Source organism: Salvelinus alpinus, chromosome 30 (genome assembly GCF_045679555.1).
Source record: "Salvelinus alpinus chromosome 30, SLU_Salpinus.1, whole genome shotgun sequence".
Taxonomy (NCBI): domain Eukaryota; kingdom Metazoa; phylum Chordata; class Actinopteri; order Salmoniformes; family Salmonidae; genus Salvelinus; species Salvelinus alpinus.
Genome location: NC_092115.1, coordinates 17,916,342 through 17,938,985, shown reverse-complemented (window position 1 = coordinate 17,938,985; position 22,644 = coordinate 17,916,342). Strand labels below are relative to the sequence as shown.

The window sequence follows — 22,644 nt, the reverse complement described above, 5'->3', positions numbered from 1 at the left end:
ACAATATATTGGCTAGGCACACATATTTGAACTGTATTGTTTAATAGCTTTTTTAAGAAAGTATGTAAAGAAAATTAGATATGCCCATGAATCAAACATGAATCGTCATTGTGTGCCAACCTTTAATAAACCGAGTGTGAATGGGACATGTGAACAGTACTTGGAGTAAGGAGAGATCTTGTGTATTCTGTGTCTAGCTGCTGTCCGTCAGCCAGGTGGAGTCCCCTCATCATCGTGACCTTTTTATTTCACTGGAAGTGATTGCTTCCTCTGTCTGGATGAGTCACACAGCTAATGCACCCGCTAAGTGTGTGTGCATACATGCGTGCGTATGTGCGTGTGTGCATGCGTGTGTGTGTGTGAGAGAGAGTTTATACAGTACATCCTGTGATAGTGAGCTCTTGTGAATACGTGTGTATTTTCCTCTCCTGTGCGTGCGTATCAATGAGCAGCATGTGTGACTGAGACTGGAGCTGATGTGACATGAACTGGCTTTAGGGGTTGTTGGAGGTGTGAGGTCTGGGTGAGAGGACCACAGCAGTCAGCCTGGGTGACAGGACTCAGCCACTGAAAACACTCGTTAGAGTCCAGGCCTTGTGAGATGATGTGTGTGGGGATGCCTTTCCTCCACAGTCTCCACTTAGTCAAGGAGGATTGTGACACCATTCCTCAGTCTGATCTCTATGTCCCCTCTCTCTCTCTCTCTCTCTCTCTCAAATTCAAATTCAAATTCAAGCTGCTTTATTGGCATGAAAAACATTGTGTCAATATTGCCAAAGCAACAATGTATACAATATACATTGTAATAAAATTATAAACAATGACAAATAATAATATAGAATATAGAATCTCTCTCTCTCTCTCTCTCTCTCTCTCTCTCTCTCTCTCTCTCTCTCTCTCTCTCTCTCTCTCTCTCTCTCTCTCTCTCTCTCTCTCTCTCTCTCTCTGTCTGTCTGTCTGTCTGTCTGTCTGTCTGTCTGTCTGTCTGTCTGTCTGTCTGTCTGTCTGTCTGTCTGTCTGTCTGTCTGTCTGTCTGTCTGTCTGTCTGTCTGTCTGTCTGTCTGTCTGTGTCAATTCAATTTCAATTCAAGGGGCTTTATTGGCATGGGAAACATATGTTAACATTGCCAAAGCAACTATACAAAAGTGAAATAAACAATACAAATGAACAGTAAACATTACACTTATAGAAGTTCCAAAAGAATAGACATTACAAATGTCATATTATGTATATATACAGTGTTGTAACGATGTGCAAAAGGGAACATAAATAAACATAAATATGGGTTGTATTTACATTGATATTTGTTCTTCACTGGTTGCCCTTTTCTTGTGGCAACAGGTCACGAATCTTGCTGCTGTGATGGCACACTGTGGTATTTCACCCAGTAGATATGGGAGTTTATCAGAATCGGGTTTGTTTTCGAATACTTTGTGTATCTGTGTAATCTGAGGGAAATATGTGTCTCTAATATGGTCATACATTTGGCAGGAGTTTAGGAAGTGCAGCTCAGTTTCCACCTCATTTTGTGGGCAGTGTGCACATATCCCGTCTTCTCTTGAGAGTCAGGTCTGCATACGGCGGCCTTTCTCAATAGCAAGGCTATGCTCACTGAGTCTGTACATAGTCAAAGCTTTCCTTAATTAAGTTTGGGTCAGTCACAGTGGTCAGGTATTCTGCCACTGTGTAATCTCTGTTCAGGGCCAAATAGCATTCTAGTTTGCTCTTTTTTTGTTAATTCTTTCCATTGTGTCAAGCAATTATCTTTTTGTTTTCTCATGATTTGGTTGGGTCTAATTGTGTGGCTGTCCTGGGGCTCTGTGTGGTCTGTTTGTGTTTGTGAACAGAGCCCCAGGACCAGATTGCTTAGGGGACTCTTCTCCAGGTTAATCTCTCTGTAGGAGTTGGCTTTGTTAATGAAGGTTTGGGAATGGCTGTCACGCCCTGACCATAGAGAGCTGTTTATTCTCTATGTTGGTTAGGTCGGGGTGTGATTAAGGGTGGGTTATCTAGGGGAATTATATATCTATGTTGGCCTGGTATGGTTCCCAATCAGAGGCAGCTGTTTATCGTTGTCTCTGATTGGGGATCATATTTAGGTAGCCATTTCCCCATTGTGCTTTGTGGGATCTTGTCTAGGCCTGTGAGCACTACTCTGAGCTTCACATTTCGTTTGTTCACTTTATTGTTTTTGTTCTTTAGTTTCTCTTCCAAATAAAAGGATGGAAACATACCACGCTGCATCTTGGTCCACTCCTTATAACGATCGCGACAATGGCTTCCTTTTAGGTGGTTGTAGAATTTAACTTTTCTGCATTTTGATAATTAGCGGTTATCGGCCAGTTCTGCTCTGGATTAATTATTTGGTGTTTTACGTTGTATGCAGAGGATATTTTTGCAGAATTCTGCATCTCTCTCTCAATTAAATTAAATTCAAAAGGCTTTATTGGCATGGGAAACACATGTTTACATTGCCAAGGCAAGTGAAATAGACAAGAAACAAAAGGAAAATAAACAATAAAAAATTAATAGGAAACAAAAGCTGTACTCTCTCTCTCTCTCTCTCTCTGTCTCTGTCTCTCTGCCTCTCTCTCTCTCCGTAATGAGAGGGAGCAGAGCAGGGGAGTTGTCTATATGAGCTGGGGTGTGGTGTATTATTCGCATGGAGTGTCATTGTGTGTGTGTGTTAGCGCGTGTGTGTCTGTGTTGAAATAATGGGCCTCTTGTAGCTAAGGGCAACACTACACAAATACAAATCATGTTTATTACTATGCAGCTTGTGCGATGTTCTGTAAAACACATTTTAAATGTATTTTCAGCAATAAAATGATGATATTATAAAGAGCAATAACTTTACAGTATGTGACTTACTTACTTCCACAGAAGTACTGGTATAAATTGTAGTCATATGAAGTTATTAGTGATGGGTTTTCATATGATCATGGTCATAAAAGGCATAAGAAAGTATATCTAAAATGTTAATGGTATCCCACCAGCAATAGACATTTTATATTCCTCATTAGTGATTTGGTATTTTTTCTGATAGCTTACCAGGATCTAGTGGAGAAAAATCCCCTTTTACCAGTCAGAAAAACCCTCAAAGCAGAGTAGCAGCTCTTCCAGGGTCATGTTGGGTGAAACGTATTGCAAAATGGCAGATTTCGTGGCATATAATTAATTTGATTCCTTCTTAGCATTCCTAGATCTGTATTTAGCAGAGATGGTTTGTTTAATGTTGTTATGGTATTCTCGTATCACTTCAATTTCAGTCAAATACACACACACTTCTGGGAGCTGGCCACTGCTGTGTGGTGCTGAAATCTAGACAAAGCTGAACTATGAAAAGGAAGTTCCCAGCTTATTTACAGAGCTACTAAGATTTTTAAAATAATTTTAATCAATTGATTCTTACTATTGCAAAAGGGTGCTTTATGGTAGTAGTACGAAGGTATAGTACATTAAAGTAAAGAAAATAAACATTTATGCAAAAGAAAGAAGTCACAAACACTTGCCCCACACAGTTGATCCAATTATATCCATCACTACATCCATCTGTACATCAATCTTTACATCCATCACTACATGCATCTCTACATCCATCACTACATGCATCTCTACATCCATCACTACATCCATCTCCACATCCATCTCTACATCCATCTCTATATGTCTCTTTACATCCATCACTACATCCATCTCTATATGTCTCTTTACATCCATATCTACATCCATCTCTTTACATCCATCACTACATCCATCTTTATATCCATCTCTACATCAATCTCTACATCCATCTCTACATCCATCTCTATATCCATCTCTACATCCATCTCTATATGTCTCTTTACATCCATCACTACATCCATCTCTATATGCATCTTTACATCCATCTCTACATCCATCTCTATATCCATCTCTACATCCATCTCTACATCCATCACTACATCCATCTTTATATCCATCTTTACATCAATCTCTACATCCATCTCTATATGCATCTTTACATCCATCTCTACATCAATCTCTACATCCATCTCTATATCCATCTCTACATCCATCTCTACATCCATCACTACATCCATCTTTACATCCATCTCTTTAACCATCACTACATCCATCTCTACATCCATCTCTACATCCATCTCTACATCCATCTCTTTAACCATCACTACATCCATCTCTACATCCATCTCTACATCCATCTCTTTAACCATCACTACATCCATCTCTACATCCATCACTACATCTATCTCTACATCCATCTCTTTAACCATCACTACATCCATCTCTACATCAATCCCTACATCCATCCCTACATCCATCTCTACATCCATCCCTACATCCATCTCTACATCCATCTCTACATCAATCTACTCTACGTATGGATCTGGCTTTGCTGCAGCAGATTGGTCTCTTAAGCAGGACGGGGAGGCATTATGGTTACACTGAGCTTGTAAGTCACTTCAGTCAATCCCCCTGCCACACCAACCAGCCATCTACTCAGCCAGCCAGCCAGCCAGCCAGCCAGCCAGCCAGCCAGCCAGCCAGCCAGCCAGCCAGCCAGCCAGCCAGCCAGCCAGCCAGCCAGCCAGCCAGCCACCAGAGGCCATGTCTGCTTCTGCCCAGCTCCAATGTTCCAACCACCACCAGAAGGGCCTGGTGGCAAGATAAGGACCCAGCGAGCAGACAGACTCATCAACACTGCCTCCCAATTAACTGTAGCACAACACTTTGTGTTGTGGGGGGGAACCCATCACCGATCACCAAAGACCCAGTCAAAACAAATCCACCTTCTGGGCTGAGGAGAAAAAAACTCAAAGCTGATTGAGCCCCCTATAAAAACAAGAGCAGGATGTATTAGGACCACTTCAGATGGATGGAGACAAGACAGACAGGAAATTAAAGAAGAGAGGGATGGTGTTTTTTTGTTTACAGCACTCCTCAAGATTATTAAGAAGTTAAAGGCAGAGCTATTGATTAATGAAGACAGAGATAATGTTTGGTATAAAAATAATCCTGCATTACAACTGTCAGGCATCATTGACATTATAATCATTCAATATAAATCAATGTTTGCTATTTCAAAGCACTAATGGTAAGTTGTGTATAGTCACAAAATAGCTAGCTAAAGGCATTGAGTGAGTTTATTAGCTTAAAAACAACTGAATGTGAAACATGTACAGTATGTTTGGCAGGTTTTGCCAGGGGTAGCTGAAACTGTGAAACATGGGGGAGGTTGCGAAAGTAATAACTACTAGGCAACAGTGGAACAGACTGATTTAAATTGCGGGCCCACTAATCAACCATATGTTATGGATTTTACTCCATAAGCCTTAATTAACATTTGCCTAATCTGTGGGTTACCTCCCCGATGCCGGTCCACTTCCCTGGAGGACCAGAGAGGTGTTACTGTTGTTTGTTCAGTCTGTCTGGTCCTGGAGTTTTCTCTCACTGGTGGTTGGTTATCATCTACAGCTATCCATCCCTTGTGTGTCCACTCCTACCAACAAACGGAGCACTCCGAGACTCATTTGAAAAGTATCACTTTTGTGTACACGTGCGTGCTTCAGCCAGCCTACTCTACCACCAAAAGGGAGAATGCTTATTTCTATAAGGCATTGGCAGAAAATGTATGCTATATTTCCCTGTAAAAAATACTAGAGGTTTAGGGATGCCCCATGGGTATCATATTAAGTTTATCATTAACTCTTCCTGCTAGATTTTTGAAGTTGCATAGCAAAGTACTCTGTGGGTCTGCTTTGCAATGAGCTGTGGCCATGGTGGTGTCCCTCCAGCCTTGGTGTCAAGCACTTCAGTGTGTCTGCAGCGATCTGAAATTCCCTAGATGCATGCTCCTCCCATTAACTCCACTTCCTGGATCTTTATATTCCATATATTCCATCTCCTCCCTACAGATCTCTATATAGTACTAGAACTCTATTCAATCCGCATCGCGGAAGTTCGGCTTTACAGCGTGATTGAAATTTAAAGGCAATATGCCTGCCTTAGCGGAGACTGCATTCACGGGAAATATGTCGGCATATGTCGGCATAAAAATTAAAAAAGTCCAAAATTACCTTAACATTTCTATCGCGGAATCTGTAACGCTACAGCGATAAAGATTGAATAGAGCCCTTAGTCCTTTCACCCATACAGCACCTCACAAGGATAAACCAGAAACCATCCATGCTTTGTGCAGCCATTCGAATCCTTCATTTAGCTACTAAATGTATGTCTTCTCAAGGGGAGGATGGGCAGTCACTGACTATCAGTAGCAGAATTATGACAAAGGAGGCTTGGCTCTCTGCCTTGCTGATTTAGGGGCCTGGATGTATTCTGGGACTCCCTGAGGAGTGTGTGTGTGTGTGTGTCGCCACGGCAGCGGAGAGTTCGCCCAGGCTTTAATGGGTTTCCTCGAGCAAACATGATTGGTCACAGTGTCAAGGGCCGTGGGCACAGCTCTTGGGGGATTATGGGATGGTCACAACAGGATAACAGGCAGGCAAGGCAGCTCTCCGGGAGGACCACTGACCTGTCGTTAGGAATGTAGTGTGTGTGTCTGTGTGTGCGTGTGTCATGTCTTCTTGACTGTGCAACCCCCATTACCCCCTGTGCAAGTGCATCACTGTATCACAGGAAAGCTTGCCTATATGGGGTTAGTGTTTACACCTCATCATAACTGATACTACAGCGCTACTCTCTCTCGCTCTGCCTCACACACACACACACACACACACACACACACACACACACACACACACACACACACACACACACACACACACACACACACACACACACACACACACACACACACACACACACACACACACACACACACACACACACACACACACACACAGACACACACACGCACACACATGCACGCACCCCAGTGTCTGTGAGGACTCAGTAGAGTCGCAGATACATCTTAACAGCTCATGTTCACAATGATCCTTTATTTCTAACTCTTTGTTTGGCCGGCTGTCTTTGTGTCCTTCGTGACCCTCCTTAACAAGCTGCCTTGTGTAGCAGGATCATTGTGTGTCACAGCACAGCTATACAAAACCTATCAATGTGGCCTTGAAGGGTTCTCCCTCCTATCCTTCTCAGCACTGAATGGTGCATTTCTATAATCTATTCTATAACATAGCATGCAACCATGACAGTTATCAGATTCCACAATGTTGTGCAGTACGTATTTAGATTTTAGTTCTTTAATTAATAGGTGTCCTCAAACTAATTATCCTGCAATATTATAGGTATCACCTAAATTTCTGTTCTTATTCAAAGTTTCCAACACTGTCATTAATTAACTACAAACAAAAAATGCTGTGCGTATACTGTAAAGCTCACTTTAACAAGGACAGAAGTGTGAGTCATTAAGACAGTATCTTTATCTCTTATTTATTGAAAGAAATGTAGGAGCTATGACCTTACGGTGTGCCATCCTCATGCCAAATCCAGGACTTGTATTTATATACTTGTTATAAACTTGGCCTTGTGACTTTTTTTTTATCATGCTGCCGTGCTACAAACTTAATTCTCCCCAGAGACAGGATTCAGAACCTTGTTTCTTTGGAGAAGCCATTCACCGGATATACAGGCAAGGGGTCAGAGGTTAATGAGGATGACTTGTATATCAGGTTCGTGCCGAGCATTGATATGGAAACTGCATCGGTTTTGTGTACCCCTGTGTAGATAAAATAATTTGTTTACATGTATACGTCGCAGATAAGGCATGACTCATCTTTGAAAACAAGTGTCCAAATTAAAAAGCATATTTCCAACCTGCTGTGCGTGTGAGGATCTCACCGTCTTCTCTCTCTGACTTCTTGTCTTCGCAGTACACGAAACAAAGTTACAGCCTATTAGTGTCAATAAAGCTGATTCATAGTTGATAGTTTGCCAATAAACTTCCAGTATTAACACCATTACATGTATATAAGTTAAATCCACTGGACATGATGAAATACCATCAATACAGGATAGGGTTAAATTATAAATACAAAGTCACAAGGTCAAGCACACAATATCTCTTAATAAAATAAGTCCTAAATAAGTCCTTTTCAGGTTCTTCTAAGAATAGCCTTCATTACCTGGCCATGGCTCCAGGCTGTGGGGCCATATCTAGAAGGGATACGGCTTTTGTCAAATTCACGTCAAAAGTTTATTTTTATTTTTTATTTTAGTTAACCCTAACCCCTTCCCTAACCTTAACCTAATCTGCTACGTCTATTCTCCTAACTTGCTGTGTAAATTCTCCTTCAACAAATTTCAACAAAAGCTGTATCCCATCTAGAAAAAAAACAGGCTGTGGCAGAGAGGATCACACCACTCATACTGAACATTGCTTGCTGAACCTAGACGTGTGAGTGACAATGATATAAAATATATAATTAACTAAAAAGGTTACAGCATTTGTCATTTCAACTATTTGTCCTTGGTACCTTTTGACCAAATCCATTTAAAAATCACATTATTTGGCTGTGTAGATTGCATAATACATATTTAAATCAAATCAAATTTATTTATAAAGCCCTTCTTACATCAGCTGATATCTCAAAGTGCTGTACAGAAACCCAGCCTAAATCTGGTATTGGCTACAATGCTACTACAATGTTGATTGGTTTAGGCTGGCAGAGAGTTGGGTTAATGGACACACTAAATGATGTCTGACATCAGAGGCAGACTTTTCAGCAACTTTCCAACCTTTCTATGAAAAGAAGGAAGAAGGCTTTCATTCCTGACACGGCCTCACAATGACAAAACCACATCATGATTTTGCTGATTGACTCCTATCATCAGTCTCATCTGTGTTGGCTCACAATGTCACCGAATAAAGAAAGATCTGGGAGTGAAAAGAAGACTTTGTTTGTAAAATCCCCGATTCAATAGCTCTGGATTAGACAACAGATACAGTACAAGTCGAGAGAAGCTTTGACCAGCTCCAAGATCCATTTGCAGCTCTTGAGCACAGCTGCCATCCATCAAACACTTAGAGCCGTCAGACCTGGGGGAAAGTGAGTGGCCATAAGAACAGAACTGTGGACAAAGTGGAATAAAAAGGCCAAAGCTCTGTGGGCACATAAAACAAGAAGGTCAGTAACCTAGTGTCCTTTTCACACACTCTGTCCACTAAAGGAAACAGGGAGGAAATAAGAGTGGTGCCCTGACATTTTAAACAGACACTTTACTGACCATGAAGAGTCCATTTCAAAGGCCAGTTGGCTCAACAAAGCAGAAGGTGTGATACAAACTGCATTGATCTTTCCCTATGCTTTACCTGTCTGTCCAGTATGAAAACTGGCATGAATTTGAGGTGCGGGCGAAACTGCCGTAAGCCACTGAGTATGGGTTGTTCATTTCTGAACACATTTGTAATGACACAAGTGGATTTGACATGAGAAGTTTTGTTTTTTGAAAATGGTAAGTAGACTGAAATTCTGGTAAGTTGACTGAAATTCTAGTGTTTCTAGAGAAGCCATTATGTTATTTGGGAAGTCTATATTTAATTAAACCAAGAACTGGCTTTGTTCCATTCTTTGATACTGGTATCTTCTTTCTTATCAATTTTGTCCCAAGGATATGCCCAGGGTATTATGCAGCCCCAATGTCATCATTTTATTCCTTTAGTACCTGATTGGTTCATCACTCTTATAACCAAATCCACCGCACAGCACAATAAGAAGTGGAAAGTGATTTTAAATTGTTTTAATGAAAAACAACTTAAGTTCAGTAAATAGTAAGACAGATTGGAATAAACCAGTGTTATTATTTAGGCAGGAGACAGAATAAAACTTACCCAGATCGGAATTTAATAATGACCAAACTGAGATCCTAAATCAATGCCTTAATTTGGTAATCAACTCCAGGGGGTTGCAAATGATGACTTAATGGGTAAAGGGTTAATTTTAAAACAGCTTCCGTGGACAGGGGGTTTCTTTAATCGGATAGAGAAACTGTCTGGATGAACAGCTCCACATTGATTCATGTAAAAGCTATCTAATCATATACCCACATCACTAAAAGACAAACAAGTGCAGTTTCCCCAGTTTAACAGTTCTCACTGAAAATGCAATATCTCAAAGATTATAGGCTAGATGAAACACAACAGTCCCAACTTCAACATACAGAGCCATAACAAATCACTCTATATTCTTTCCTTTGTGGGGATTGAATTGGCCGTTTTCCGGTAAAATAAAAAACTGTGTCATACACTGCACTAAGTGTGTCACTTAAACATACAGTGACGTAAAGCATTAATAGGTCTGGGAATTCTCTGCAGTCAAGGTTTATTACATTAATCCACTTGACATTCTCCAGTCCTGTTCATCTTCCCTGGATAAAGGATTCATCTTCAGCAGTGCCCTCTGAGGTGAGCTGGGGAACCAATAAAACATAAAGACATTGTGGTTATGAGAGACAATAAATGAGAGAAAGCTGTAAAAGAAAGTGTGGAAACAGACACACACACATACTACTACCCCCCCCCATGCAATCTGTCACTTGTGAGGTTTTAAGGCTGAGAGTTGTATGACATAGGCCTGGATTGAAGTTTCCACTCAACAATGAATTTGACTGGATTAATAGGAATTCATTGATTATCAGTATTTTTAGTAATCTACAGTGGGGAGAACAAGTATTTGATACACTGCCGATTTTGCAGGTTTTCCTACTTACAAAGCATGTAGAGGTCTGTAATTTTGATCATAGGTACACTTCAACTGTGAGAGATGGAATCTAAAACAAAAATCCAGAAAATCACATTGTATGATTTTTAAGTAATTAATTTGCATTTTATTGCATGACATAAGTATTTGATCACCTACCAACCAGTAAGAATTCCGTCTCTCACAGACCTGTTAGTTTTTCTTTAAGAAGCCCTCCTGTTCTCCACTCATTACCTGTATTAACTGCACCTGTTTGAACTCGTTACCTGTATAAAAGACACCTGTCCACACACTCAATCAAACAGACTCCAACCTCTCCACAATGGCCAAGACCAGAGAGCTGTGTAAGGACATCAGGGATAAAATTGTAGACCTGCACAAGGCTGGGATGGGCTACAGGACAATAGGCAAGCAGCTTGGGGAGAAGGCAACAACTGTTGGCGCAATTATTAGAAAATGGAAGAAGTTGAAGATGACGGTCAATCACCCTCGGTCTGGGGCTCCATGCAAGATCTCACCTCGTGGGGCATCAATGATCATGAGGAAGGTGAGGGATCAGCCCAGAACTACCCGGCAGGACCTGGTCAATGACCTGAAGAGAGCTGGGACCACAGTCTCAAAGAAAACCATTAGTAACACACTACGCCGTCATGGATTAAAATCCTGCAGTGTACACAAGGTCCCCCTGCTCAAGCCAGCGCATGTCCAGGCCCGTCTGAAGTTTGCATCTCAAGGTCCTGGAGTGGCCTAGCCAGTCTCCAGATCTGAACCCAATAGAAAATCTTTGGAGGGAGCTGAAAGTCCGTATTGCCCAGCGACAGCCCCGAAACCTGAAGGATCTGGAGAAGGTCTGTATGGAGGAGTGGGCCAAAATCCCTGCTGCAGTGTGTGCAAACCTGGTCAAGAACTACAGGAAACGTATGATCTCTGTAATTGCAAACAAAGGTTTCTGTACCAAATATTAAGTTCTGCTTTTCTGATGTATCAAATACTTATGTCATGCAATAAAATGCAAATTAATTACTTAAAAATCATACAATGTGATTTTCTGGACTTTTGTTTTAGATTCCGTCTCTCACAGTTGAAGTGTACCTATGATCAAAATTACAGACCTCTACATGCTTTGTAAGTAGGAAAACCTGCAAAATCGGCAGTGTATCAAATACTTGTTCTCCCCACTGTAGATTACTAAAAATACTGATAATCAATGAATTCCTATTAATCCAGTCAAATTCATTGTTGAGTGGAAACTTCAATCCAGGCCTATGTCATACAACTCTCCAGCCTTAAAACCTCACAAGTGACAGATTGCATGGGGGGGGGGGGGGGGGGGGGTAGTAGTATGTGTGTGTGTCTGTGTGTGTGAAATATATTACCCTAAAGTCCTTTCAATAGCAGATTCAGAAACAAAAGGGGTTGCATGCTCTCTGTTCGCTTTGTGACTGAGCCCCATTGCAATGAGTGCACTGAAAGTTGGAACTCAATAACAGTATAATGACACAGGCTGTGCCATAACCATTGTGGTCTAGGCCTGGGGTGGTGAGAGACCCCATGGCAAGACAATGTAAACCAAATATTTGTTGTTATTTTTTACTGTAAATTGATGAAAGATATGAAGTTGCATTAGTCAAGCATAGGTAGTGAGGTCCAGTGGCTTGTCATTGAGTTGTTTGCTGAAGCTATGGTTGACCTTATAATGACAATAAATGCAACTGCGGGAAAGCTTTGTTTAATAACAATATTTTAAAGCTAATGATTACAGTAGCAAACAATAACACTTGGCTAAACTCATATTTCGATTAAGTATGTCTTTATAACTGATAATAAATGAACTGTCTGTAGATAATCGGCTTTGTTCGGCATTTTCCGTTACTCGGCGCACTTCATGAGAGCATTTGGGAAATTGCAACCATTTTGCTGTCGTGTGGTGTTTCGGAGTGGAGCTGAGATTTAACGAATAAATAAAAACGCGAAATTAGACCCCCTCCGGCAATGGAAAGGTATGTGTTCACGTTTGCACGTTGATCGTGTGCTTAATTATATTCGCGAAAGGTTTTAATGTAACTATCGACGTATCCATTTAATAACGTTAGAAAGCTAACATTAGCTTATTGGGCCGGCCACGTTTGAATTCGTTCTGAGATGGTGGTGGTTAGCCCGCTTGCCACCCATCTTCTTAGCATTGCATTAGCTAGCTAGTACTACCGTATAATTTCACAGCGTGCACCTTGCTACGAAACTAGCGAGCTAACGTAGATATCTAGTTTATTAAGATAGCCAGAGTTTAATGTATTGATTGGTGTATCTATTTAAGAGTTGTGTTAAACCGAAATTATGCTGCACCAATATTTCTACAATTTCGTTAAGCTCGTTAGCTACTGTTAAGCATTCAATGTCGTGTTTTGGTTAGTTGAGCGCGCACGTACCCCTACGCGTTGGTCGGACACGTTTCCTTTGTTTCTTCGGATGAGTTTGGTAGGCACTAGTGTAGCCATCAGATAACGTTACGGTAACTAGCGACCGTTAGTAGCTAACGTTACGGTAACTAGCGACCGTTAGTAGTTAACGTTACGGTAACTAGCGACCGTTAGTAGCTAACGTTACGGTAACTAACGACCGTTAGTAACTAACGTTACGGTAACTAACGACCGTTAGTAGCTAACGTTACTGCTAACGAGTTGGCTGGCAAGGTCTGATACCCGAATGTACTAACGTCGCTACAATTTGCAATGAGCTTTCACGTCAAACAAAATGTAAAGATGACGAATTGTTAGCTACACATTTTAACGAAATGAAATTGCAAGCCAACTACACTCACACTGGTAGTTCTTAACCTTGTGGGTAAACGTTAGCAAACTGGTAACGTTAAGATGGGCGTAGCTAGCAAGCTAACGTTAGCTAACTTGATTGTTAATTGACACCATACATTTTTGCTTCCATTAATGAATTATACGTTGCTTGCATTGATTTGTGTGCACAACTGACATTCATATTTCCCCTGTCTTTTTCAGCATTGTCAGTGATGTTGCAGTTGGCATGAAGGTAAGTTTGCACTTTCGCACCTGACTTTCAGGATAATTTCATTGATTGGGAAACGAAGTACCAAATACATTTATGTATACATTCATATTTTACAGAGAGGCTCAGATGATTTGAATCTCTACAGCACCAGCCCTAACTCTGTGACTGGTGAGCTCATTTCACTCCCATTCAGTCATACAGAAAAGTAAAGCAATTCACATTCTAACATATCCACAGTCAATGGTCCTTGACACATTTTAACAGCTGAGAGGACAGCTGATGCGATATATTCATGCATGACGCTTGATTTCACAGATAACGGCAATGACAGCAGTAAGAAACTGAGAGTGGAGGACAGGATGGAGAGTCCCCCTTCCCGCGTGCTCCACATCAGGAAGTTGCCCAGCGAGGTGTCAGAGACAGAGGTCATCGCCCTGGGCCTACCATTCGGCAAGGTCACCAACATCCTCATGCTGAAAGGAAAAAATCAGGTGAGTTAATGTGGGAAGAATTGTTTGAGTTATTTTTCTTAATTAACTTATGGTAGTGGAATAATTTAAGGACAGAATATTGCCTGACCATTTGGCCTTGTCAGTTTTTCTTGGTCAAATGGCCAGGAACAACTCCTACCCAAAGCATGGTTATTTTTTTTAGCTAGAACCAAACTATTTAATACTAGACAGTAGTATTGGGCATAGAAGGAATTTGTCCATGTTGTCTTTCTTGAAATTTCCTCTGTCGATGTACCAGGCGTTCCTGGAGTTGGGTACGGAGGAGGCGGCTGTTACCATGGTGAACTACTACACGGCGGTGATGCCTCAGGTCCGCAACGTCCCCGTGTTCATCCAGTTCTCTAACCACAAGGAGCTGAAGACAGACAGCACTCTCAACCAGGTGAGATTCTACCCTTCCCAGAAAATACACTTGTGCATGACTAGTAGTGAAGTTCTAGTGTAGACACTGAGAAACAATGGTGTACGAGTGAGCCTTAACTATTGTGACGGTACTTTTTGTTGATTTGCAGACTGTTATTTTTTCCCTTTTCTCCCTCCCTCTTTTTCATACGTACTTACCAAGCGCGCACAGGCTGTCCTCCAGGCCGTGTCGGCAGTGCAGGATGGTGGCTCTCCCAACTCTGACAACAGTACGCTGGACAGTGTTCTAGCCCATGCCCCCAGCCCTGTGCTCAGGATAATCATCGACAACATGTTCTACCCCGTCACTCTGGACGTCCTCCAGCAGATCTTCTCCAAGTTTGGAACAGTCATGAAGATCATCACGTTCACCAAGAACAACCAGTTCCAGGCCCTGCTCCAGTTCAGCGAACCAGTCAACGCCCAGCAAGCCAGACTGGTGAGCAGACAGACAGACCACTTGTGTATTATACATGTGGTCCTCTGTAGTTAAGTTGGTAGAGCAAAGCTCTTGCAACGCCAGGATAGTGGATTCGATTCCCATGGGGCCATCTATGCATAATAAATGTATGCACGCATGACTCTAAGTCGCTTTGGATAAAAGTCTGTTTAATAGCATATTAGTATATTACATTTTTCAGTTCTGTCAATTTACCATGAAGGTTGATAACAATTGCGTTTCTCTCCAGATTATGACAATTATTCAAACAAAAATAAATAAAACTAAAAGCTTACTAAAAGTAATTTCTCTCATCACTTTGTTCAGTCCCTGGACGGCCAGAACATCTACAATTCCTGCTGCACGCTGCGGATCGACTTCTCCAAGCTGGTCAACCTGAACGTCAAGTACAACAATGACAAGAGCCGGGACTACACCCGGCCCGAGCTCCCTGCCGGCGACGGCCAGCCCACAGTAGACCCTGCCATGTGCGCCGCCTATAACAAGGACTCCTCCCTGCTCGGTAAGAACTCTCCATCCATTCTCTCCCCTTTTCTGTCTTCTCTCTCTTTCCAGGCCAGTCAGCTCTCTCTCCTCTGTATAGAAGTCAATACCACTAAGTGTTCTCTCTCAATGGCAGGCTGGGTATGGACTTCTAATGCTTTGTAGAGATAGGAGGACAACAGAAATCCCTACCAGTCCAGTAACACACTGTTAAGTGACGAAGGAACAAGAACATAATGGAAAATGGGTCGCTGTGTGTTATCGACAGTCTGCCATGTTCCAAGCCATATAAGAGCCGTGTCAATTTGATAAAGCTTTTTTGAGTTCTTCTACATGATTACTACTCTCACCTGCCCCCTTGTATAAGCTTTTCCCTGTACCCCCTCTCCATAGGTACCCCCTCTGGAATGGGAGCGCCCTACTCTAATGGTGGAGGGTTTCAGTCTTCTCTCTCCCTCTCGCAGGGCGGAGGTACCTATGCTTTCCATGATCTTTTCTTTCTTTCACTTTTAAGTCTTACCTGCTGTGTGTCCATGTCGTCCAGGAGAAAGAGGCAGGAGTAGTTGGAGTGGCACAGCAACCACTCCTGTCGGACCAAGGGGAAAACCCCCTTTTAAAATGGTCTAATAGCATGTTTGACGAGTTTGAAATATCAGTTTGAGAATAACCAAGGATGTCATAATAAAATATGTGATAGGCCATGACATTGGAATAATGGGAGGTTAGCTTTAGAGTTGACTGACCTTCGCTGTGTCTTGAATAGCTTTTGACAATGAGGTCTTGCGCTATGCAGAAAAGGTTCATTTGTGTGTGTGTGTGTGTATTATGTAAATGCATTCAAATCAAATTTGTTGGTTGCATTTGCATATTTAGCAGATGTTATTGCAGGTGTAGTGAAATGCTTGTGTTCCTAGCTCCAACAGTGCAGTAATATCTAACAATACACACATCTAAAAAGTAAAATAATGGAATTGAGACATATATTAGGACGTGCAATGTCTCAGTGCACACGTCTGGTGTGGACATGGAATGCACACTGTAACACATGGCTGTGTGGTGTGCTTTGTCTGTGCTTGCTCTCTGTCTACCCATTAACGTGCCTGGCCTGGCTGTTCCTCCAGGAGCCATCAATCCAATGAGTGCTGCGGCTGCAGCGGCGGCGGCTGCAGGGAGGATGGCGCTCTCCGGACACTCCGGCTGCAGCGGCGTGCTCCTGGTCAGCAACCTGAACGAAGAGGTGAGTGAGCCCTTTCTCTCTCTCTCCCCTTCACTCTCCTCCTGCAGTATGCAGAGCTCACTCAGATCTATTGCCTCTGACGGTGCCTTGTGCATCATTGTCTTTTGATTCCGACATGGACTTTGAGTAGACGTTTGTGATTCGCGGTATGACTGGTGTAATTTCATGATTGGAAGTGTTCAGGGAAAATGCAGTGGAAAAAGCTCCCCATCTCTACAACTTGGCTATTTAGTCTAACCTTGCATTTTGTTGCACAGATAGTCAATACCTTTATGGGATGATCTATTACATCTCATGATCAGTACACAGAAATCTGACATTTCATTTTGTAAGATGGCTACAGCTATATTCAGTGTTGCTCTGCATTCTTTGACTGTTCTTCAAAGCTCTGCTGCACACAACCCATCTAGCTTGGCCTGATGGTGTTAGTACCAAGACGAGTGTATTGTTTCTCTGTCAGGCGTCATTCACCACGAGGTCATCCCCAATGGTTGTGGGTCCAGTCAAGAGATGGAATGGCGACGCATTCTCACATCGGTGCTCATTATTTATGTGAATTTTATATTGGCCTCAGTGCTTGCATATGTTTTCTCTTTGTCTCCATATCCTAAGTCAACTGAACTGCAGTTACTTCTTAGACTCTGTCTTAGTGAATAGAGGGTCTCTCTCTCTTTCTCTGCTATGCATTCCGTGCTAATTTTAACTACAGTCTCCTAAACTCTTTCTCTCTCTCATTCATGTCAAGTGATAGTCCTTCCTAACTCTCGTTCTTTTCTTTCAAAGCTCTTTCGTTCACACCTGTCTATCCCAATGCCTTTCTCTAAGCTGTCAGTTGGTATGGACTGTGGGGGCTACACCAACCACTCTCACCTTTTTCTCTCATCCACTGTCACTATCTATGCTATATCTATCTATGCTATATCTGTCTATAAATTCTCAACAGAAGTAATATTCTATCATTTCTCTCCCCAAACACTGGGTTTGTGGACTTGAAAATGTGTTCTGTTTATGCCATAACTCTGTAAGGTGGTTTTCATGTCTTTACCCGCATGGCTCAAACTCCCCTCCTTTTGAAACTGATGGTGTAGCCCACCTGCTTTAACCAATATGCTTGCATTTCATATGCTAGTAAAGCTACTAAAACCTGAACTTGTGATACTCTTCTGCATGCCCTACCCACATCCCTATCAGTAATTCTATTGGCTACAAACTAGGCTTTGGTGTCTATGTACTTGTTCTCCCTCTTTGGTCTCAGGTGTAAACATTTGGCACTATTATTTTCTTGTATGTTTAAGATTACCCCCCACCACCACCACAGCAAACCAAATCCAGCCATTTCTGACCAAACTCCTGCATTTTCCAATGTACTGACCTGTTTTTTATTTATTTACGCCACATTGCTACCCTTCCCTCGTTCCCCCTTTGTGTCCTGTCTGCACCCTGTTACTCCTCCCCCTCCTTACCCATCCTCTACATGTTCATGCTTTGTGCCTGAACAAAAATGTTCCTCCTTGGACCAACTTGCCCCAATTAACTGCCTTGAACCCATGCTCCATGACCACCTCACCATTCTACGGGAAACCACCCTCCGTTATGGATGATCTGTCCATCTTGGCTCTCTACCTCCGACTCTTCTACCTCTCTACCTGTCTTACGCTGCTTGCTCTTCTCTCCTTCTAAAGATGGTTACGCCCCAAAGTCTGTTTACCCTCTTCGGTATGTTATTGTTAGCACTACCTTTTTCATATATACATTTTTTTCCTTTACTCCATCTCCATGTAAAAAAAAAAAACAACCTAGCTCTCATTTGATTTCTGATTACTGTTTCCATAGTTGAGGAACTGTTTCATCACATTTTTGTTTAATCGTTCATATTGATTTTAGTTGAGTACATATTATTTTGGCCATCAAGGCCTCCAGTCTCTCTTATTCTCACTCTGAGGCAATTATGTTAATGCATGGTTGATTATTTGGGATGTAGGTTTTTCTGTTAGTTTTTTTTCCATTTCACAAAGCTAGTTATTTTTGGGGGGAGGGATTTTATCTGCATATTCTCTCTTCTGTCTATCTTATACGTCTCTTGTTCTAAGACTCCTTGATTGGTTTAAATTATATGGATGATTTCTCCATCCCCTTTTTACGACTCATTTTTAAACTCTGTCTCTGAAGGACTAATGTTGTCCTTAATGGTTCAATCCTCTCCCCTCTGCTCTGCCTTTGCACTCTCCTCTCTCGCTCCCCCCTGCCGTCTGCCTATCATTATAATGAAGGGGTGTACGGTGATGCTCAGCGCGTGAAGATCCTCTACAATAAGAAGGACAGTGCTCTTATCCAGATGTCGGACGGGAACCAGGCCCAGCTCGGTGAGTGGGTTCAGTCACGCCCCGCTTCTGTACCTCTTGTCTGAGTTTTGGAGTGTTCTTTCAACACCCCCACTTAACTAGCTCCTGTTTGGATCGGTTCCGCTCAATCGCTGTGTTATCCTGCCAGGCCCCTGGCTGCCCTGCTGTTCCTTTCAACAGAATAATAACATTTTCTGGTAAATCTACAGTTCTTGCTGTGTCTTTGAGTCATACTATGGTTCATTGTTTTCCACAATCCCAAAATCATAGTTGAAACTAATTTGAATTGAAAATGTCCTAGGACGATCCTAAAGGGAGTCTTAACATTTCTAATTAAAGGTAGATGAAAAGGATATTTTTTGCATCTGAGCCTCTGTTTTGGATTTATCCCATGGTTTCGACAGTGTGCGGGTCCCTATCCTTTCCATTATCCAGTTTTTGAAACCTATTGACATTGTTTTTTAAATTAGAACTAAAAGAGAATTTCAAATGAATGGAAGAGAAACACCTCCACATTAAACGCATGAGAAACATGTCACTGTAACCGTGTTTCCTATGTGCCTGTCCTCTCAGCGATGAGCCACCTGAATGGCCAGAAGATGTACGGGAAGATCATCCGTGTGGCGCTTTCCAAGCACCAGGCAGTGCAGCTGCCCAGGGAAGGGCTGGATGACCAGGGCCTAACCAAGGACTTCACCAACTCCCCACTGCACCGGTTCAAGAAGCCCGGCTCCAAGAACTTTCAGAACATCTTCCCTCCTTCCGCCACGCTCCACCTCTCCAACGTCCCGTGAGTTTGTCTAGAGTTTGACTGGATTCTGGCTGTACCATTTCATAAATATATGTTGTGCTAGCTAGGGCATTAGAAGGTTCAATTAATAGAAATTCCTCAGACGAATCCAATGTAAGTTTCAGAGTTCCTGAAGGGTCTGTTCTCATTATATATGCTGCCTCTTATGTTGTTTGGCACATTAGCATTGTTTATTTTTGCACCAGTAGTTTGCTGCTGGATTTAGGGGGTTGGGTGTAGTACTGGTAAGATGTTGCAGTACGAGAAGATTGAAGTGTGCTAGTGTATTGACATGGCTGAATTTGCTTGCGTTGTGCTCACGATCAGTTTCGGACTTGACAGGGAGGATGTGACGGAGGAGGATCTGCGACTGCTGTTCTCTAATGCTGGTGGCATTGTGAAGGCCTTCAAGTTTTTCCAGTAAGACTGTCTTTTACTGCCCGTAACTTATTATCACATTTAGTCCCAAGCCGGAGCCTTTGAACACCACAGTTGTAATGTGCAGCGATCTTCATAATTTTACCACCTGTGTGTGACTATATGATCACATTTCCTCCCCCGCCCCAAATAGAGGCCACAAAATGGCGCTACTCCAGATGTCCACGGTGGAGGAGGCCATCCAGGCCTTAATGGACCTCCACAACTACGACATGGGCAGCAACCACCACCTGAAGGTCTCCTTCTCCAAGTCCACCATCTAGAGGAGCCACGCCAGCACAATCCAACCCCCTCCTTGACTAATTTAAATTTGTGGTGCTCACCTGTTCATAGTCCCCACAGGGAATACCATCGTGACCCTCACCTCCTAGGGGGAAACTTCTCAATCAGACAATATTAATTATCAAAAGCCCCCCCACTACTAGTTGTGACGGTAGTTTGTACAATGTCGTTGTTGTAAAACAAGCCCCATCTAGGTCCACTTATCCCTCTCGACCTTAGTTTGTGTGGTAGGCAAGCTCCCTTCCCATGTTCATCATGAAGAGGAATTGTATTCCCTCTTTTATTAGAATGAATCAGCAAAAATGTGCCTTACTCAGCAAAATATTATCATCGTTTTGCCTCCTTACGGTTCTACAAGTGATGGTCTAGGCACATTCTGTTTGGTTGTTTTCTTTTTGTTTTCTCTCCCTGTGTACATTACTGGATGTTCGCCAGATTTTATAGCTTCGATTTTAAAACATTTTTCATAATGTAGGCGAGGGACCTGATTAACGGACTTAGATGAAGAAGCCCATCTTCAGTTGGTTGGCTTATTTTTAAACAACTCCCCGGGCAGAGCGATTTTAATTTAATTTTTTTCTCCCCCCCCCCATGTTGAGGATTACTGTAAAGGCTGACACCATTGTACATTTCACCTGCTGAGGACATTCGCTTAGATGTTCCCTTGCTGTCTGTTTTTCAAACCTTATTTGCATATACATAATTGTTCCTTTTGGAAAATGTTTGATTTGATTGAAAATGGCAGTGAATTGTTTTGCTCGTGTACTGATAGGTCATGGTAGTAGTGAAGACATGTTGCTGTTGCATGCGTCCAACATCCAGTTAGGCAATGTGGTCATAACGAAGTATGATTGTACATGAGGATGGGCTGACTGTTGGGGACCAAAGTAAATGTGCCTTTTAGACCTACTTTGATTTATGTTTTCATTTACAAAAACAAATGTGGGTTGTGTTTTGATTCGGGGGGGAACACTAATCAAAGTCAAACAGTCCCCGAATGTTTCTCCTTTATTTCAACGATATTCTGTGCGGTTTTTGGTAAAGGATTTTACCTTTACACCACACCTCCAGTAAAAACTGAACACAAAATACAGTAAATTAAAAAGGTTAGGAATGTGTGGAAAAAGGTTGTATATTTTCTACATGGATTGAGTTTTTACATATAGTTTGGAAAAGGCACAATTAAAAGCTAATTTTCTACCGAGTGAGTCCGTTTGATGGTTCCTGCTATGTGTACCTACTCTGCTTTAACTCTGTAGCATGCTCAATAAACTCTCCTGTAGCTCTATTCACCCTCTTCTGTCTCCTATGCTCTCACTTCCTTTCTCCTCTACACCTCTTACTGTTCTGATATTCTCTGCCCAGGGGGGAAAATACATTTATTTTTGGAACAGGATGGCAATACCAGAAGATGACAATTGGAAATATTAATTAACTTTGAATTTCCCACCCTGCTAACCACTTGCTTTACTAAGATCATCTCCGATTCAACTGTTGCTGTATGTTTTCTAATCCTTTAATTTTCCAGCTATGAACTCCTTGCTCTCTTGTCTAAATCGCACAGGTGAGTACTGTAACGCAATATCTGTTAAAATATAAATGTTATAGAACTACTGTTTCAGATTCGAACAGCTGTATCCTTCTGGACCATACTCAACCATGCCTAAAATGTCAATCTGGATTCTGCTGTGGGCTGATTTTTAAATGCCCTAAATTAAATAAAAAACAATCTAGCCTAATAAACTACATGCTTTCCCATGATGTCATGCCATTTTTTTTGTCTGAGGTACTGTCCTTGCATAAACCAGGTTTCCAACCGCCCTTTTTATGTCAAGCCATTTTGAGGATGCTGGAATTATATTTTGAACAAACGTGTGTATCCCTATAGGAGACTTGAAGTAGCCTAATATTAAAACTTTTTGATGTTGTTTATGCCACAAGTTGTATAACAAATATTTTGTCTATATTGAAGTGTTAGATTCTAGGTGCGTGAGAAATAGAGG

At 41.9% G+C, this 22,644-nt stretch overlaps 1 protein-coding gene and 1 long non-coding RNA gene across 4 annotated transcripts; one reads left to right on the top strand and one right to left on the bottom strand.

Annotated features, from left to right (window-relative positions):
* Positions 1 to 9,700: 9,700 nt before the first annotated feature.
* LOC139559591 (uncharacterized) lies at positions 9,701 to 13,315 on the bottom strand. The gene is made up of 2 exons (XR_011671793.1): positions 13,101 to 13,315; positions 9,701 to 10,384 (listed from the first exon to the last, which is right to left on the bottom strand). It is a non-coding gene; the product is annotated as an uncharacterized lncRNA (long non-coding RNA).
* On the top strand, positions 12,553 to 21,938 carry LOC139559590 (polypyrimidine tract-binding protein 2-like). Of its 3 annotated transcripts, none has more exons than XM_071375712.1 (14): positions 12,553 to 12,674; positions 13,686 to 13,716; positions 13,812 to 13,863; positions 14,011 to 14,186; positions 14,446 to 14,589; positions 14,773 to 15,048; positions 15,376 to 15,571; positions 15,946 to 16,023; positions 16,674 to 16,789; positions 18,472 to 18,505; positions 19,060 to 19,152; positions 19,705 to 19,921; positions 20,264 to 20,341; positions 20,493 to 21,938. In XM_071375712.1, the coding sequence occupies exons 1-14, from the start codon at positions 12,667 to 12,669 to the stop codon at positions 20,620 to 20,622; spliced, it is 1,629 nt and encodes a 542-aa protein (XP_071231813.1). In that variant the 5' UTR covers positions 12,553 to 12,666; the 3' UTR covers positions 20,623 to 21,938. The 3 variants fall into 3 exon arrangements, with proteins under 3 accessions (XP_071231813.1, XP_071231812.1, XP_071231815.1); XM_071375711.1 differs by having other exon boundaries at positions 20,249 to 20,341; positions 20,493 to 20,768; XM_071375714.1 differs by lacking the exon at positions 12,553 to 12,674 and adding an exon at positions 13,047 to 13,149 and having other exon boundaries at positions 20,249 to 20,341; positions 20,493 to 20,768.
* The last annotated feature ends 706 nt before the right edge of the window (positions 21,939 to 22,644 follow it).

Coding starts and splice junctions, on each gene's coding strand:
- LOC139559590 (XM_071375711.1), top strand. Junction 13,717..13,811: donor ATGTTGCAGTTGGCATGAAG/GTAAGTTTGCAC, acceptor CATATTTTACAG/AGAGGCTCAGATGATTTGAA. Junction 13,864..14,010: donor CAGCCCTAACTCTGTGACTG/GTGAGCTCATTT, acceptor TTGATTTCACAG/ATAACGGCAATGACAGCAGT.